This window comes from Lemur catta, chromosome 7 (genome assembly GCF_020740605.2).
Source record: "Lemur catta isolate mLemCat1 chromosome 7, mLemCat1.pri, whole genome shotgun sequence".
Classification (NCBI taxonomy): Eukaryota; Metazoa; Chordata; class Mammalia; order Primates; family Lemuridae; genus Lemur; species Lemur catta.
The window spans coordinates 81861269-81881803 of NC_059134.1; the positions used below are offsets into that span (position 1 = coordinate 81861269).

At 33.8% G+C, this 20535-nt stretch overlaps 1 protein-coding gene across 1 annotated transcript in view; it reads right to left on the reverse strand.

The window, feature by feature from the left end:
* Positions 1–20535, reverse strand: part of LOC123642089 (doublecortin domain-containing protein 1-like) — a 262128-nt gene that overhangs the window by 152615 nt on the left and 88978 nt on the right. The window contains exon 9 of the mRNA XM_045557008.1: positions 2618–2784. Within this exon, the coding sequence (XP_045412964.1) occupies positions 2618–2784 (167 nt within the window). The remainder of the gene's footprint in view (positions 1–2617; positions 2785–20535) is intronic.

The following is a 20535-nucleotide window of genomic DNA, read 5'->3' on the forward strand; positions in this document are numbered from 1 at the left end:
TTTTAATACATACGAATCAGTATATATTTAAGACCACCCTAATGTAGTGTGCTTAATTCAGTTGCATGTTATAATAGCCAAGCTAAAGTTAAAAATTGAAAAATGAATAAGTTTGTAAACATAAAACCAGTAGCCCTGACTTTTCTTTTAAAGCTGTATTATCGCAATTTATTTAAAAGAAATTTCCTTTAGAAATGACAAAATTAGAAGCCTATAATCTTTCAACTGACAGCAAAACAGTATGGTTGTTTTTATATGTGATACCAAAAGTGAAGTAAATAGAAATGATATCAAGAGTTAATATAATTCTATAAGTTATAAACTTAAATTTGTTAAGGAAATAGGAATCATTATCCACATCCATTTCACCTATCTAAAGATTCCTTAACACAATCTTATATAAAATTAAATAAAAAAATCTATCCCAAAGGCCAAATGAAGTAAATGCAGTTCAAATAAAGCCTATTAATGTTTAAGAAGGATATTTGCTATGAAATCCTACTCACAAATAAAGATATTGCCAGGCTTAACAACCTAACCACTAATGGCCTGATAATGGTACTGACTTCTCTAAACATTGCAAATAATTTTAAATTAAGTCATAGTATAACAATACAAAAGAAAAGAAACTAAAGAATACATATAATTGAGCATGTCTAAAGAAATGGAAAAATGCATGGAAATACATAATGGGAAAATTTCTATTTCTTTTTCTTCATTTTTATATTTTAAAATAAAACATTAAAAAGTATCAAATTAAAACTTTTGAGTGCAAAGCTTTACATTATTACAACTTTGTGAAAGGAAAAAGGTTTAATTAGGAATGGCAAAGCACCTATGTTTTTAAATATTTTAAAATTTTGCATACTGTTGAAACTCTTACAGATTGGTCAAATAGGCAATTTTGGAGACAATAAGAATGTTAAATTTTGTTCATATTTATATCTAATATTTAATAAAATGTATTTTTCATCGGTTTTGAGTCATAAAGAAATTTTTTCATCAAAGCACTAAGTAACTCTGACAGTATTTTTTTCACGACGCAGGAAACTCTTGTAAATCTGGTTATAGCGCTTTATACCTATTTAAATTTTAAATGTCAAAGAAAAGCATGCCATTACTTTCTGAGATGTTTCTTAACCCTAACGCCCTTACTTCTAATAAAACTTATAAAATGTTTAATTTTGTCTTTAGATTTAATTTAAGCAGTGCTTTTCTTGCATTGGGTAATGGTCTCATATTTTCTTTATCATTAAATAATTTTAAACTCTCCGATAAGTAGAATCAAATCATATAATGCCAAATAAATTATAATTCAATTCTTCATGATCCACTTTATATCATTATATCTTAAAATTAAATACTTTAGTTAAAATAATTTAATCTAAACACAATAAAAATTTTATACTAGTTTTTATATGTGATAGCTTAATAAAGAATGTTAAAATAAGTTTGAATTTCTTCATATTATTATGAAGTCTTATCTATGATAATTATTAATTTTGTTTCTGGGTCCACTGAAATCAATTAATGAGGCAAACCAAACACATTTTACAAATAAAAGTTTCTCATGGAATTATGTTTTTTGCTAGTTCTAGATACCTTAATACATTTTCTTAGTCAATATAAGTTGCTGTTTTGTGAACCAGACAGCAGGAGGTGCTGTGTGAACGCTAAGACCAATATCCCATTCCCACCACCCCTTTCCGCACACAGAGAATAGCATGATGCTTTCAAAATACTCATTTTTCAGCAGTCTGTGGCCTGAGATAATGGACCCAGTTCTAAACTGGAGCCTCCCAGTTCAACATATAAAACCTAGTCCTTATTTAACATGGCAAAAATGTATATTTCACTTCCTAAAAACCAAGTGCAAAGAGGATTTTAAAAATGTGGCAACTTCATTTTAATTTTATAAATGGCATCAATTATTCTGCTTTACAACGTGAATCCTACTTTAAAATGAATCGAAAATCCCTATGCATAGTTATAAAAATATCAGAGTCTTTACACACACACACCTAATTATGAAATGGATACATAGAAATTAAAGGACAAAATCTAGTTTCACTTGATTCAAATGTATTAATTTTATTTTTATACTTTTGGCTCCTGAAACATATAAGTTAGATAAGCATAAATGAATTAAGTTACTTTTGGCATGAAGTTAATTCACAATTTCATTTCTCAGAATGTGATTTGTTATATTTTAGCCCAACTTCTACCCAACAAATCTGATTTTACACTAGATAAAAAAATAGAAGGGTGAACATTTAAACCTTCAAATGACTTAGGAACTATTCTTTGTCGTATTTAAAGTAACCATCTACAGAATTTCCACATAAGGAGTCGCCTTTGCATTGCAGAGTACACAGCAAGAAAAGATGAGACATATGACATCCTATACCAAAGGATAGATACAATTAGCCCCATTATTGTTGGCTTTAAGATTAGAGAAGCATTTTTGGCTCCCTAATGGGCACTGAACTCACAAAATACATGTCACAGGGTTTTTTTTTTTTTTTTTCAAATGACACAATGCCAATCACTGCCCCTATACAACCAAGTACATTTTTAAAGCATATAATCAAGCAGTTTTTAAAGAGGGATGACTCACCTGTTTATAATATTTTTTTGCAGACTTTAATCGTTGGTACAAGGCCAAAAGAACTCCTTGGATGTACACTTTAGCTCCTGAGGGGCTGAAACCTTCTCCCTTAGAGACCCAAAGTGGTCCCCGCAAAGGTGTGATGGAATTTTGCAGGCATTTTTCAAGCAGAAGAACTATGCAAGAAAACAAGGGAAAAAATTCTTTTGACCCAACCGAAATACACTGCCTGGAACACAGCCCCAATACCAGAGCTAACTCTTAACATCTATTATTTATATCTGACCTGGGTTAAGTCTTAGAGAGGCAATTCCTGCATTACTAGTGGCCACCATGAAGGATGTATTTATATTGAGACACCCCCCATGCAAGACTCATAAGCTTTGTGAGCACACCTGAATAGTTCTGAAGTGTGCCTAACTAGCTGCACAGAGTGTCATGGTGTGCACTGATTGCCTTATCTTCTCATTTATCACAGATGAGTTGGAACCAACCTTGCTGAAATCTACTTGCATTGTCCTGATAAAATTGTAAGATCTATGTTGTTTCAGTATATAGCTTCCTGTAGAGGAGTCTATATACCTGAAACATCACATCTGGAAATTATTCATAAAATATAATCCACACTTTTATAAGTCATCCTATTTGAGTCTTTTCATTGCCATTCCTTAAGTAACACATAAAACAGGGTGGCAAGACTGTTTAAAAATAAGGGGGAGAATCTTAAGCCAGCATTTTATCATACCTTTTTTTTTTAAGTTTCTGGAATATACATTAGTCCGGGACTTAAAATGCTATTCCAGCACGTGTTTTGTAAACAGATAAAAGATATTTACTTGTGGGGCTGTATTGCAACATCTATATGTACTTGACAGACATGTTTATATGCTTTTTCACACGATTAGTTTATGAAGTCTTTCTAGGGTAAAATAGTCCAATAACATGGCAGCTAGGAAAAATTTTTCAAGATTAAATTTTCCTTTGAAAAGCCAGAAATAAAGAAATAATAAAATCTGAGGCACTCTTGGGAACCTAGAAATATGAAAGGAAATTTTTTTACTTGATCATTATTTAACGTATATACATGTGACACAAACATACAAAATAGATATATGTCTTGGATACCTTATTCTGGTACGTATTTCTACTACAAAAAGGAATTAAGTAGATCACCAGCAAAGAAAAGAGTCCTTGCCATTGGTTATGTTATATGTTGCATATTTTATGCAGAGATGCCTAGCATAGCAGTCTGGAAATTGAATTACAATTAGGTTCAGCTGAGCTGCTGAGAGGCTGAGTTTATGCAAATGGCCTTTGCTACTGGTATTCTGCTAAATTTTTCTTGTAGTAAAAAAGTTATACGTTTTATGGCACTAAGTTCCACAACTCTCTATCAAAGCACAATTTAAAGTCTGTCTAATATACTCAACATTAAGGAGAATGCTGAAAATAGAGTTTAAGATTTTCTGCTACTACAGTATAAATAAAATTTAAAGGAAATTACAACCCAATGACTATTTGCTTGTCAGATGTGTGCATGAAATTCACTCAGCTAGCTTGAGAAACTAATTCCTGAAATTCACCTATCAATCCCATTTTTATACTCTCAGAGCAGCTGCTTTTCTATATAAGTTTTATCATAACAAATACCTCAAACTTTTAAAAAATATAGTATTACATATAAAAGATAAAAACTAAATGAGAAATGAACTTATTTTCAGAATTATAACTCTTAAGTCTTTCAAAAAATGTCTAATATAAATCAATCTTGATTATAAGTTTTTCTAAGGAAACCCAGCTTGAAAATCAGCAGCACTTTGTTTATTGCTATAACATCCATATATTACTATGTATTAGATTTTAATTTATACACCTTTAATTGGTACACTCATTGAACCTAGTATACTTTTTGAACATTGAAAGGCACAACATAAAGAGGTGTTAAATTGAAATAAAGTTAAATAAATTGAGAAGTAGGTGATAAATTTGAATGAGTTACATCCTGGAGTCAATCTTGAATTTAAACCTGAGAAAATTTTATCAGATTCTGCAGTTTTATTCATCTATGCTTGTCACAAAAAACCTTTCAGATTCTTTATGTCAGCCCAAGGGATTCCAAAAAAGCAATTACTAGATCTTCTAACAAAACTCTTTTATCAGAATTTGTACTCTCCATAAGAATTTAAGAAAAAAATGGAGCTTAGAAAAAAATTTAAATTATACCACAATGTAAGCAGTGTCAGAATTGATATTGGATGGAAAATAGCTCCCAGTTCCACATGATTTATATAATTAGGAATACTATGGAAACCAGAAACAGCAAAGCAAAGAAAGCAGTATTCACAAGCAGGTTTTATAAGGGACTTCAGAATCTGCTCTGAACTTGTTGAATAATCTGTTCAGTATTCCAGAATCTCCCTGCTGGAAGCAGGGTCCTCATTATAACCACGAGAGCACTAATAAAGGTTAGCCTCTGAACTAGGGATTAGAAGGCTCTTTCTTTGGAAGCTGCAAACTAGTAACTTTGATGATCTTCTTGAAAAGGAAGACAAAGCACACTCCAAGAACAAACAATGTTTCCACTAACTAGGAAGGTACAGAAAACATAAGAAAATGATATGCCTAAGTACTTGGAAAGGAAGTATAAATCAGCCTAATACGTTATATTGAAAAAATAGAATGTATTAAGCAGTTAAAGAAATCTCCATTAAAAAAGGAGCCTTGGCCTAAAATGTACTTTTAAAATATAATTGAATAATTGATTTTGTTTTAAAAAAGAAGGACTTTTCAACCCCAATTATGGATTTCAATGGGTATGAATTATTTTGTTATGTGTTTTAGTGAGTATTCACAATATTCTATGTCAAATAATAGCTTATAAGGTTTCTTAACCAATGGTTTTATCTCTTTTATATAGAGTTCTCTTTTTCTCCTTTTCTGAAATAAAACTTTATTCTCATAAAAAAGGCTATTATATAAATATATGCAAGAAATAGAGCAATGACTTAGAGAGGTCAATGGACATACTTCAGCTTTGGAAAGAGCATAAACCTATATGTTGTTACAAGCTAGCAAAGCCCATGGTATATACTCAATGAAAAGAGATTCCCATGGAATAACTCAGATATTATTTTCTGTGTCCTTACAAACCATGTGCTTCTCTGTCTTCAAACTGCTACTTAGAAATATTGCTTCATTCAAGAAGGTTATCTTCTGTTCCTTTAACATTTGTGTGCATAACAATACACAAACATTTCTTCATATTTGGAAGGTCTTTATTACAGGTATTCTACCTACTGTCTCCTATTTACATGATTGTGACAAGCGTTTTGCTTTTTTGTATTTTCAGTATTTTCATTAAGTAAGCCCTCAACAATTCATATTAGATAAATAGTTTGGAAATTAATCATCCCCTAAATTTATCAATTATACATACATTAGTCAAATGAGATCATCCCATTGGGGTCATTTCCACCACCGGAAAGGTGAAAAGTTATGTGAATGATTCCTTTTTATCCCTTTTGTTTAATCTCAAATTATGACTATAAGGCAAATTGAAAATTAATTCAATAATTTAAATGAGTTTAGAGCTAAAACTGAGGATGTTGATAGATCATGTGAGCCCAAAAGAATAACTTCACTGGACAGAGCTAATACTGAGCATCATGGGCAAACAGATTATATGACCAAACGTAGTAGCTATATGAATTTCATAGCTATCAATTGATACCTTTCTGACTCAGGCTGTTCCATTTTCTTTGCATTTCTTCCTTTTTTCCACTTGTTAATATACTCTTGTCCTTCACAGCTCATATCAAATGTTACCCTCTCTGGTAAAATATCCTAAATTATTTAGGCAGAATTAATTCTTCCCTCCTTTATGTTTCCTATAGGATTTTTTATAGTTTTATTTTTTCCATATTGATAGGTATTAATCTGTATATTCTCGCCTCCCACTTTCATCTTCCAGTAAATCCTGAACCCTTTTGGGTTTGAGGTCATGGTATTTTTTAGTTTGGTAAAAGCAGTGCTCAATGTCTACAGGATGAATAAATGATGCTGCAGATATACTGTGGACAGTCTTTTAGATAAGTTTTAGGACCATGAATACAAACTATCTACAGTCATTTGGAAACTGTAACTTTCTATAACTTAATAAAAATTTGATCAAAATATAATAAATTAACATGAATATACTAGAATTTCAAAGCACATTTAGGAAATATGTAATTGTTTTATTTTAATTTTCCTTATAAAATTATTTTGGTGACTAAAGAGAAAAATAAATATAAAAAGAGTACCACAAGATTTGGCAATGAAGCACTAACCAGACAAGAAAAGGCCAGAGGTGGGTATTTTTAAAAGTCCTTGGAAAACCCTTATGTACTTTATCCTACCCTGTCATAAATCATGCTTCTATAGGAACAGGCACACAATAAAATTTAAATAACAGAGCAGTATTATTAGATTTATGTCCAAATAACTATTTTAAATAATAAAGTTAATTCCCTCTAAGAATTCCAGATAATGAGTTCAAATGGTAAATAAGAAAATAAACTGTTCAGGCTTCAAGAGGGCTTTATATTAATACCATTTCATCAGTGATAAGAAGCTTGAACTTACTTAGATATATGATGGGAACAGTTCATGATAAGGAGCCAAAAATCCCTCTAAAGAGAAACCACAAAGCTAATCAAACTTATCAGTTAGATTTACACTGGAATATTCTGTGAAGATCTGTACCTAGAGAATATATATCCCTCTCCAAAAGCCACAACTTACATTAAAAGAGCAACTTTGCATATTGCATTTGAATATACTATGGAAAGCTAAAAAGACCAGGACTTTTTAATCATACATTTTCAAGATACACAGGAAATAATCAAAGGGTTTAAAATCTGCTTCCAATTCGAAATTAAAATTCATGCCAATTAAATATCCAGAACCATCATTTACATAATATTGTAATTTTCACATTTCAGAGTATATGAGACTATGAAAGAAAAAAGCATTGCCCAGAGCACAGTTACCTATAAAGAAACTTCTATATGCTCTTCAGCAGCAGGCTGTGGATTTCAGCCTCAAAACTCCTCAGCTATTGCTAGCAAGACATCATTTAGAAATACATTAAGACATTTGGAAATGTCCCACCGATTCAATTAGAATTTATTTTTTAAAATTAAATTGATCTAACAGTATTTTTTGGTCAAAACAAAGTAAGTCCTTAAAATATACTAAGATGTAACTGCTTCCCATGCCAGGTTGTATGCCTGCAGAGAGTTTGAGCTAATGTCAAGGTATGTGTGTGTTTTAATGCTCCCTATTCAGCTTTAGGTAATAGTTGAAAAACTCCTGGTCCCAGATCAACCAGCAGACGCCACTCAAAAGCATAGTCTGCTGGGAAGATTGAATGACGGAGAGCATACTGTCTCCTATGTTGCTTGATTTATATCGGCATATTTTTATTCGAACAAAACTAAACTAACAGCTGCTGTGTATTTTTGTTTACATGCTATATGTCAAATCTTATTGTCCCTAAGGTACTTATGAGAAAAGATTTAGCAGTCGTTTTCTTAAATACCGATGCCTACCCAAATTTGGATTTTTCCTCCACTGAACAAAATGACAAGCACATGATTGCTATACTTAGAGCAATCTTTCACAGCTGCTTTAGTTTTTCAGTGATCCTATTAAACTGACGGCATATCGCCTGTGGGATCTACAGTGTTATAATACTGCTGTAAGAGACATTGATTTGTATGATAGGATCAAACACAATAGTGATGCATTGAAGGGAAGAATTTCACAGGTCATATTGTTTTTACCCGAGTAAAATTTAATTTAGACATTATGACCTTTACAAGACACCTGGTTATTTTAATTGCTGATGTGTGGGTGAACGTTGACATTGGGGCTTGGAAAGTATGAAATTTTAGGAAGTCCCCTCCATTTTGAAAATGCGGGCTGAGTCATGTTTTTTCTTAAACTGAACGAAGTAGCTGTGCATTAAATATGCTGGCACATCTTCTGCTTGAGCAAGTGGACCGAAATGGTGTGAATTGTTAATGCCTTGCTGCTTTGGTTCACGGCTTGTGATTGATCATTTGTAACTATATCTACTCCTTGTTCCATGAAATCAAGTATGGAGTAATGGGTTCATCAGATTTTGGGGTTAAATTGAGAGTGAAGAGGTACTGTGTGTGGAAATAAGAGTTGCCATGTTCAGGGCTGGCCTTGTAACAGCATGGAATCTAAAGGCGATATTCAAAACCACTTCACTCATCATACGCTTACTGATTCTGAATAGGGCCCATTTGCAGGGGACATTTGGTAGTTTTCCAATACGCTTTATGCCTCTTTCTACTTCCACCACCATGCACATCTTTTTTTCATACATCCCCAGTAGCACATTGGTAGAACAGGTCAGCATACACAATTCATTTATTTAAATGACTTGATTTATACAAGTAGAAATAAGCTGGGATTCTATTGTCTGGATCTTTCTTTTCCCCTCAACCAAAGTAATATAGTGTGTGTGTTTTTGAAAATATAAGTATCTTGTGAACTCAATTTCTTGGACATCTAAAATGTTTGATATTTATTAATGATGTCAAATAACTTAATTAGAGTGGTATACATGCAATTTAAGATTACTTAAAGAAATATTGAGAATTAACTATATCTAGTTTATTTTTATGTGACAATGGTCTATACCAATACGTAAAATTAAATATGTATGACATGCTTTTGTAAACTTTAAGGCTCTGTACAAAAATTTAAAGTATTATCTTAGAGTTAGTTTTAGAAAGTATAATGCACAGAATTCAATAAATAAATCTAACAAAAGCAAGAAGTAATGTCCTTTGGAAATGTCATTATATACTTTCTGTAATAACTGACATGTTATTTTAGATTACTATTTTTTTATTTATATTACTGTCCCAAAAAGTTTAACCCAAATGGGATTAAATGATGTACAAATTAACTTGACCTACTCAGAAAAAATGTAACAAAAAACATAGTAAAATTTAGGAACAAAATCAAGTATACAAATGAGTTGCATAGGTAAATAACATTCAAAAGCAAGCTAACTGTAAAATGTCTCAAAATTCTGTTACATTGCACAGTCACACTAATGCAAATCTAAAAATGTAGCTAATGCTTTTCTTTTTTTCTTTTTAGGACTCAAAAGTAGGCAAAACACAAATATCCAGAATAAACATACCTAATTCAGAGAGACCTAGGAGTCAGATAATGTGGTTAAAGCGGTTTGGTCTCCTTGAATGCAAATGCTAAGTCAACATATTACTTACATTTACATATTTTATTTAGGATGTAAATATATATGTCATGAGAGATTTATATTTTAAATGTGGCAGACTAAAAAAAGTCTTAATAGCTTCAACAATTATAATGGAGAGCTCCCTTTGACATTTATTCCTCCACATTTGTTTCACAAAAGCAGAATCTTCTATTATTAGCATGTTAAATATTTTTGTCTACTATTCCTTCTCTCTTCTAAAAACTCTTAGGAGTGTGACAGAATAGTCAGCCCTCCTTCCATAGATATGGAAGGGAAATAGTGACAGTGGAGAATATGTAACAGAGGGAATGGCCTAAAAAAACAACAAAAATGGTTTTTGTCTCTTTAGAAACTTTTTACTCTTTTTGAGAACTAGGATCTACATCCCTGCCTCACGCCAGCTATCTCGGGAGGGACAGGGGAATGTCTTTTGTCCTGCATGCCACAAGAGATGGCTCAGCTCTGACCTGACAGAGGAAGGTCCTGAGTGGAGGTCACAGGATTGTCTTCAGCAGAGACAGGATGGAGGGACAATCAGGATGATCAACTGCATTTGAACAGCAATTGCCTGAAACTGAGAACCCACCCTTTAAAAGCTCTGTATTTCTGCTTATTATTAGGATGATGACATTTCAGACAGGAGTCTCCATCCTCCTCATTTGCTGACAAATTAATAAATTTCTCTTTCCTTCTCCTCAAACCACTTGTTCTCGTTCTTCTGATGTGGACTCAATGACAAGTGGTGAGCTTTCAGTAACAGGAGGAAGAAAAATGATCTCAGCTGAGTCATGTTCTTTTATATAACTTATACACAGAGAGCTTTGTAAGAAATTGTTTTATATCAGGTAGTAACAATTAGGCTGTTTGTTCTCATTGACAATTATGCTTATTACAATGTATTTTACAATTAACTTCTGGGATCATGGACCAGTCATTAGAATCAAAGTAGGGTTTCGGTTTTTATAGTTCTAAGACTGAGAAATAAGAGACATAAAAACTAGAAGATAGACGATAAACTCACGGAGAAAGAGAAAAGAGCAAGGACTTGGTTAAAAGCTTACATGAAATACTAAAACAAGTTTACTCCAACAAAACCTAGCAGTGATGATCATATCTTCATGAGGATAAAAGAAAGCCTATGTTTTAGACTTCAAAAGGGAATTTCTGACAGATATTAAAGAGTCTATGAGTAGATTAGACTGCTTTGTGCATGCTCATATCACACAATTCTGCATTCACATATTTAATAAAAGATGACAGTGATCCAATTATAATGGGAGGTCTCCAACTGCCACCAAAAAAAACATTTTTTAAAAAAAATCAAGCCTTAACAAAATTCTTAATATCCTGTATAGATTAATAATAAAAGTATAAATCAGTGATTACTTAACACTTTGTTTTTGATCCAAGCAATATCCACCCAAGCCTGTGCCTGGAAGTCACTAAGATATGCTGAGAATATTTCTAAAAAACCCTGGAACCAAGCAAGTCACAAAGAGCACAGTTTCAAGGTCTGAAGATTTTTTCTGAGCATCTTCCTGTCACAACGGAGCTCTTAATTTGCTGCCTTTGTGTATACCAATTCTCGCACTAGAGAGATTTAAGAGGGTGATTAATTACTGCCAGCACTTGACATCCTTCTTCAGCAAGAGACTTAAATTTTTACATTTCATAAACTTTGAGAAATAAAGGTAAATGGGTAAGGGACTCGAGGATGGACAGAAGCAAATACACTTAATTCTAAAGAAGAAATTTTATTTATAAACTTGATCTTAATTCCCTGAAAGTTCTAGAATAGATTATAAAATGGTTTGTGAACTCTAAAGAAAACAAACAGTAATTGTTAGGACCCAACATGGGGTCACTGACTAGTAAGCAAAAAATTTAATGAACAGAGAGGGAGACTCCCGGGGAAATCAGCTACATGGAGCTTTGAGATTTCTAACACCCACAATACCAGTAGCACCTGGGAAGCAGGTCTCAACAGCCTGTGGCTACCATTTATTATCCTTGAGCAAGGTACTGCCAAATCTGTTATGTTCCTTCCCACAAATAAGGATGTATCTGCAACAAGGTAGGAGAATATGCAATGTTTGCAAACCTCCTATTTAAGTCCTCTATTTAGAATTCACGGTTGCTTTCTTTTAAACGTTTCTATTTAAAAGTCAAAAAGAAATATATAACTTAGTACCCCAAACAACAAGGCAAAGGCTCACAATTTCCTTCCTGAAGAAAGTAATAAAAGAAATCAGAATGAACACACACACAAACACACACGTTGTCCCTGTATGGGTAGGGTTCTACTGTATGCTACAGGCTATACCATTCTGAGTTACTCACACATAGCAATGCCATTTCCAAGGTCCAGACTGTCTGAACTATTGCAGAATTCCACATTTGGCAGAATAGGAGCAGTACTAGATATACAAAGGTTGTATTAGGCATTTTTAGAGCATAAAAGAAGAAGGAAGCATTTTGACTAGACTCTCTCATGAGGTGCCTGAATTTTCCACTTACATCAAAAGGAATCCAAGTGCAATGCTGTCCAAAGAAGGGCAGCAACCCTAATTTTAATACTTTTTCACAATGTGTACTCTATATTATTTAGTCCTGAACTAAACATGAAATACAGACAAGATTACAAAATCTTTACCCTGAGGTAGTTGACAGTCTAGATGAAAGACAGACATTAAACAAATAACTTGCCAAGAAATTTTATTAATTAGTTGTGGTAATTACTACATACAGGGTGCTATGAAAGTAACATGGGGATACCCATCTATAATGCCTATTTTTATGTATCAGCTTGATAGGACCAGAGGGTACCAAGACATTTGGCTGAACAATATTCTGGTAGGTCTGTGAGGGTGTTTCTGGATGAGATAAACATTTGAATCAGTAGACTGAGTAACACAGATTGCCCTCCCTAATGTGCATGGGTCTCACTGAATCAAGCAAAGACCTAAATAGAACAAAAAAGCTGAGTAACTTGGACTATAACTATACATAGGTTCTCCTGAATCTCAAACTTGCCAACTGCAGAGTTTGGGACTTCTCAGTCTCCATAATCACATGAACCAATTCCTTAAAATAAATTAAGAGAGAGACAGAAAGAGAGCGGGACAGAGAGAGACAGAGAAATTATAAACAGGTTCCACTTCTATGGGGAACCCTAGCAAATACACCATATTAGACAAGAGAGGAAAGGTGAATAGGAGCAAGACAATACCAGGAAGGTTTCCCAGAAGCAGTATTTAAAGTAAGACCTTAAAATGAATAGGCAATAGCTTGCAGGGAAGATACAGGGCAAGAGATTCCAAGCAGAGGAAACAGATGATAAGGTACTGGGGCATGAAGGAGTGTTTGAGGAACAGAAACAAAGTGACTTGAGTGCACAGTGGAAGGGGACATTAATACAAAGTAAAGATAAGAGAATTTGGGTAGGAAGGGAAAATCATGAAGGCTACTCAGGCCATGATAAAGATTTAAGCATTGGTTCAGTATACAAGTTATGACAGACTAAAATCATTTTTTAAAATAGTAATGTAATTAAAAGACTTATGTTTAAGTTGGAGATAAGTGAACTTGTAGACTCATAACCAAATGAACAATCCATGGAAGATTAATATAATCTGACACAAGGAATCTATTAGCATGCTAACAATGTCTGTCCCTAACCATGGCCTAGTCAACACTTTTATCAATAACTTACACAGGATAAAATTGGTATTCATAACAAATTTACAGCTGAAAACAAAGAGGAGAGAATCTATTAATCCCTGGGTGACAGATTAAATATCTCAAAGATCTTGACAAGCTAAACTACTAAATAAAAAGCTAAGATGTAGAAATTTAGTAGGAATCAATGCATAAAGTTCTGTTCTCCCATCTAAACAGTCAGCAGCACAAGTGCAGGATCAGGGAGAAGTAGCTTAAAAGCAAATTAAAAAAAAATAGGGGCTTTAGTTGACTATTAATAGAAGTCCAATATAGGTCAATGATATGATGTGTCTAACAGGAATCATAATGCAATTGTAGGTTACATAATGACCTGAAACAAAAATAGGAGGTAGAGCTTTACTCATCATTGATTGACCTGGGAAATTTTGTATAATTTAGGGCCCCACAAAGAGGAATACTGAAAGAACTAGAAATAACAGAGAAGACTGATCAGGGTGATGAGGGGCCAGATAAATATTTGGAGAGAGTGAGGATATTTAACTTGGAGAAGATTTAAATGATATACATTCAAATATATAAAAGGAAGCCATAGACTAGAAATTAATTTCAGTGCCAATTATAAATGTTTAAAAGAATAGATTCCAGTTAGCTATAAAACAGATTTTTTAAAAAAGAAATTATAGCTGTCAGAAGTGGCTGGATGGACACATATTGCAGACCATTTAAAGTAGATCCATAAACAAAATGAGATTTTGGTGATCACCAAAGATCCTTCTGATACTGAGATCAAAAGTAAATCAATCAACAACACTATTCGGAAACAGATATCGGATAAGACAGTCATTATCATTTCTTTGTACACTGCATTACACATCAATAAATGATAATCTTCTACCTTTTAAAGTTCAATGGAATATAGCAAAATACTAATGAGTGATCACTGAATCATTAGTCTCAGTGAGAACTACCAACAAATGTAGTTAATAGTGAGTAATTCATTGCAAATTTACTTCAACAAAGAATTGTTTGGAATTTTAACTAATTCACTCATTTAAAAGTATTTTTGTCTCTTACTATGTTTTATGAACTACAACATAAAGACAATGCTTAAAACTTGTTTATTTGAACATTAATCTTTTGAGGATCTACTATATGCAGTTCCATGACAGATATTAGAAGCCTTTTGGAGGTTTTTTAAAAGTATAAGACAAAAATCTCTCTTTAGAAATAAGTACCATACACAAAACAGAAATACTATATAAGCAAATTTTATGGCATATGGTACAGAAAGAATCAAATGAAGGCATGAAAAGGAAGAATTAGTAAACAAAATAAAGTAAGATTTAAATAATATTTTAAAACTTTGCAGGCTGATACCTCAATAAAGCCTTGTGAGAGACACAGAGTTGGAGAGCCCAGATAAGCCATGCCTGAATTCCTGACCCACAAAACTTCAGAAATAATACACGTTTGTTGCTTTAAGCTGCTAAATTTTGGGATAATTTGTTACACAGCAATATATAACTAACACAGATTTTGGATAAGAGATAATGTAGTGTATTTCATTATTATTCAAAATATTTGCTGCCCCTTTCTAAAGGAAAATTATACTTTCTACCTTATTCAATAAGACTTAGCCATGTAACTTGCAATGCTGTTCCCATGGAAGGGTTATATATCCTCACACTGTTAAATTAAGGAGATGGCATGTGACTTGCTTTGATATACACTAGCACAGCTATAGTCAACCCACAAAGACGTAGCATAAGTAAAAAATAATACCTTTGTATAAGGCACTGAGAGTTCTACAGCAAAATACTACACTGAGAGTTTTGGATTCACATGTTACCAATAATATAATATATCCTGACACACAAATCACTGAACTTTGAATAGATGGAGGATAAGAATATTATTCCAAATGGACATAAAATGGCATAAACAAAGGTAAGGAATCTGGGCACCAAACAAGTCACTGTACTGTCTGGAACATGGAAAGAACTTATCTAGCTACAATAAAAGGCCCATGTTGAGTAGTTGTGAGTTGAGGGTGATTGGATGGACTGGGCAAGATCACATAATGAAGGTTCTTGAGTGTCAAGATACAGAGTGTGGCAGTTCTTCCAAAAGGTAAATAGAATTACCATATGGCCCTGCAGAGTGTGGAGATTGTACTGATATGTAAAGTTTTGAACAAAAATAAAAATTAAGGGATATTTTAGGTAGATTACTTTTTGATAATACAAAGCATTAAGATTTAGGAATAGAGTTTAGCTGTCTAACCAGTGAAAAAAGAATATGTGACAATATTTGTAAAGTACAAATAGCTAACTGTATTTGGTATCTATGGCCACAGTAATGCTGCCCAACAACCACCTAGAAACTCAGTGGCATAAAACAATAAGCATGTATTTAGTCCATGAGTCTGCAAATTAGCCTAGTGATTCTGATGGTCTTGGGTGGACTTGCTCACATGTCTTGGAATCAACTGTCTGTCAACTGAGCTAGGGTGACCTTGGCTGTGACAACTAGGGCAAATCAGTTCTGCTCTACTTGTCTTTTATTTTTTTTAAATAATTTATTAAGATGAAATTCACATAACATAAAATCAACCATTTTAAAGTAAACAACTCAGTGGCATTTAGTAGATTCAAAATGTGCAACCACCGCCTCTACATAGTTCCAAAACATTCCCATTTTAATGTATAAAACCACTTAACACATTAAGCAGTCTCTCCGCAGATCCCTAATCCCCCAGGCCCTGGCAAATACCAATCTGCATTCTGCCTCTATACATTCATTTATTCTGAATGTTTCAAATAAATGGAATCATACAAAATATTACCTTTTGTGTCTGGCTTCTTTCAGTAAGCATGATATTTCCAAGTTCATCCACAGTGTAGCATTATCAGTACTTCATTCCTTCTCATGGTGGAATAACATTCTATCCTATGTTTATACCACAATTTGTTTCTATAATCATCCATTCACATACATTTGGCTTCCACTTTTTAGCTATCATGTATAGTACTGTTATAATATATATATATATATAGGCTATTATATATAGTACATGTTAAACTATAAAACTGTAAAAATTAAAAATGTGAGTACCTATTTTTAATTCTTAAGTGTAAATATCGAGAAGTGGAATTGCAGAGCCTTGCATGTACACTTAGGAGTGGAATTGCAGGGCCATATGGTAATTCTATTTATCTTTTGGAAGAACTGCCAAATTGTTCTCCAAAGTGGCTGCAGCATTTTTCATTTCCACAAGCAATGTATGAGGGTTCCAATTTCTCCACTTCCTCACCAACATTTGTTATTTTGTGTGTGTGTGTGTGTGTGTGTTTGTGTGTGTGTTTTATTATACCCATCCTAGTATGTGTGAAATGCTACTTCACTGTGGTTTTCATTTGCATTTCCCTAATGACTAAGGATGTTGCCATTTGCATATCTTCCACAGAAAAATGTCTGCCTATTCAAGTCCTTTGCCTATTTTTTAATTGCGTTGTTTGTCTTTTTCTTCTTGAGCATAAGAGTTCTTTTTTTTTTTAAACCCTGTCAATGCAATCCCCACCCCCGCCCCAGACATTTCAGTCTTGGTGTAAGAGGAGGCCCAAGTCATCGCAAAACACCTGGAAAATAGCCCACCCTGGCAGTAGAGTCCCAGGCTGGGTCACTGCCATGTTGCTCCCAGTTAAAAGGGACGCCTGCACAGGGGAAGGGGGTAAGTGGCCCCAGTTAGAGCATAAGAGTTCTTTATATATTCTGGATATGAAATCTTTATCAGATATACGATTTGCAAATGTTTTCTCCCATTCTGTAGGTTGTCTTTTCACTTTCTTGATAATGTTCCTTGATGTACAAAAACTTTTAAATTTTATAAAGTCCAATTTACTTAGTTTTTTTCTTTTATTGCTCATGCTTTTGGCATTATGTCTAAGAATCAACTGCAAATCCAAGGTCATTCAGATTTGCTTCTATGTTTTCTTCTAAGAGATTTATGGTTTTAGCTCTTATGTTTATATTGTTGATGTATTTAGAGTTAATTTTTATATGTAGTGTGAAGTAAGGGTCCAACTTCAGTCTTTTGGATGTGGATATCCAGTTGGAACAGCCCTATTTGTTGAAGAGACTATTTCTCCAGTGAATGGTCTTGACACCTTTGTTCAAAGTGAATTGGCCATAGATGCATTGATTTATTTCAGGACTCTCAGTTCCACTCCCCTGGTCTATATGCCTGCCTATCCTTATGCCACACTGTTTTAATTACTGTAGTTTTACTTGTAGTAAGTTTTGAAATCAGGAAGTGCAAGTCCAATGGAAGTAGTTTACAAGGTTAAGGGCATAGTCCTCCACAAGATTGTCCTCATTATAGCCACATGTTTAGGGGTCACCAGGCCACCCTCACTTTTGACTAGTTGGCTAAAAATTCTGGTTCCTCACTACCCTGTCAGGTTCAATAATTCACTAGAATATCTCACAAAACTCAGTAAAGTCTATATTTACGGGACAAGTTAGTCTGGAATCCTGAGAAATATAGAAGTAATTTTGAAGAGCAAATAACAAAAATGATTGGGACTTATGAATAAGCCTTGACTGGGTGGCTTCATGTTTGATGGGGCTTTAACATGGAAGGGCTATATAGGGTTTGGGGTTTTGTCTGTTTGTTTGTTTGTTTGGCTTTTAACCTCAGTGGTGTCTAAGAGGTTATATTGGACCACGTGGTTAAATCTACAGCTCTGTAGTTGTATTTTTACTGAACGGCCTGTACATAGAGAATAGGGAGACTAGACTTAAATTTTAAATAAGCAAGACCACATAGAAATTGAGCTTAATGGGTCATAGCAAATAAATGGAGCTGTGATTATTTGCTGATAGCTTTGACCTTCAGAACATGCCAGCTTGGGGCAGGAATACCTTTAGTATATCAGGTGGCCTGTGGAGGGCTCAGCATCCCACCTGGTCACGCCTGCCCTATTGTACAGGCTGCTGCTACTTACTCTTTAACCATTCAGTGAACTTCACCTGAAATTTCAGGCAAGTCTGAAGTTGGGATTAGATCATTTTAGGCATTTGAAGGTGGAACAATATTTGCTGGGTTTTTTGTGTGTTTTGAAGGCAAATCTGTAGGACAGCACTTAAAACTATAATGGCAGCTGAGTTCTACATGTGCTACAGTGAGGTTCTATCTTTAAATTCTTAGTACCAGGCCTAGATAGGTAGCATTAGATCTACTGCCTTCAATTCTATTCTTCCTTATATGATTTTAAACTGTATTCTGGGCCAAAAATGGAAATGTGCATAAGCTTAACCTTAGACTCATGTGGCTTGTTCACAAGCTTTTAAAGTAAACTCCACCAACCCAAATTAGCTCTAAATTTGTTTATCACATAAATTTTAACCATGTTTCTAAATTTCATAAACCCAAATTATGGTTTCATCTAAAGAAAGATGGTAGATTTATTACAAAAGGGACACTCTGTCTTCTTCAGTTAAGGTACAGAAACTACTTGAAAAAGTATTATAAACCTAGGAACCCAGATTTGCTAAAGGAATCAAGGAAAAAGTAAAGTTGTTTGAAAATATGCATCATTATTATAATCAGAATAGAACTGTGTTGTGCAAGAAAACAAAATAAAAGAAGACAAGCTGACTTAGCTGGAAGAGGAAAGAGATTCCCTTAGAATAAAGGTAAGCATCTGACCCAAGCATATGTATTTAACAGATATGAAAAAGAGAAACTGAGATCCTGAAGGCAAGATGTAGGAGGTAAATTCAAGTCTAACTACTCTTAAGGAGGTTAATATAAAAGGGAAAAATATTTTATTTGTTACAAAATCAGAAACAGTAACTGGGGTCCAGTGAAACCTTACAGAGGAATAAAAATAAGATCTTGGAGAGCAGACTTAAAACAATCCCTGAGGAGACAGAATCCTGAATACTTTGAAGAATTGGTATTCACATTCCAAATAAATTTGTAGTAAGCAACAGGGGAATCTCTTTTGAGGACAGGCAGATTACACAAAGAATGTACATAAAATCTGGACAAATTGGAAAAGAAGATTAGTATAAAATACTTTAAAAAAGTATTAAATGATCTCTAAAAATTTATGGGCCTAAGATTAAGGAAAGGCAAAGGCAAGATGAATTATATTACAGGGAATCCGTGCAGAACAATAATAGATCAAGGACTCCAGATTTGAATTAGATGTTACACTGTGGGGAAGTGCATCCTGAATAGGATTATTTAACTCAGAGAAGTGAAAATAGATAAGACTGGTTTGAACAAGAGATGCTATTGACAAACTTATAACTTATTGACTCTGCAAGAAAAATATCTAGAGACATATATTAGAAAAATACAAGTATGGACTGGAAAGCAAAGGGAAAATAAAAGAAAGAAGGTACTCAACTATGACAAACAATGCTAACCCCAAGCATTTTAGAAAAGTGACCTTTTCTGAAAGAAACAGGTATAACAGTAGAGGCAAACCCCAGAGGCAAATATTGAATATTGCAGAAAAAGAAGTGCCAGAGGGACATTAACTCAAGACCAGGAGCATTCAAACCCTGAGGAAAGACCACGTCTTCAGAAGGAAATGGCAGTAGTGTTGGTCCTCACTGGGGTCTTATATACATGAGCCTCAGAAACATGAATAGCTGCTTCAGCTTGGAAATCCACCAAAGTTCTCTCCAATTGGAACTAATGTGGAGATGAGGGAGAAGCTGTCCCCTGAAGTAGGTTTCTTAGGCTTAAATAATTCTATAAGTAGAGGCTCTTACAGCAGCCACTGTGATCCAGGATTGAAAACGCCACTCCTAAAACAAGGAGGATGCTATACCACTAGACAGTGACCACCCTCAGCTCTGCATGAGATCCAGGAGCACAGACTCAGGAAAAATCAAGAACATTAAGATGTCTGGAATACTTTAAAAA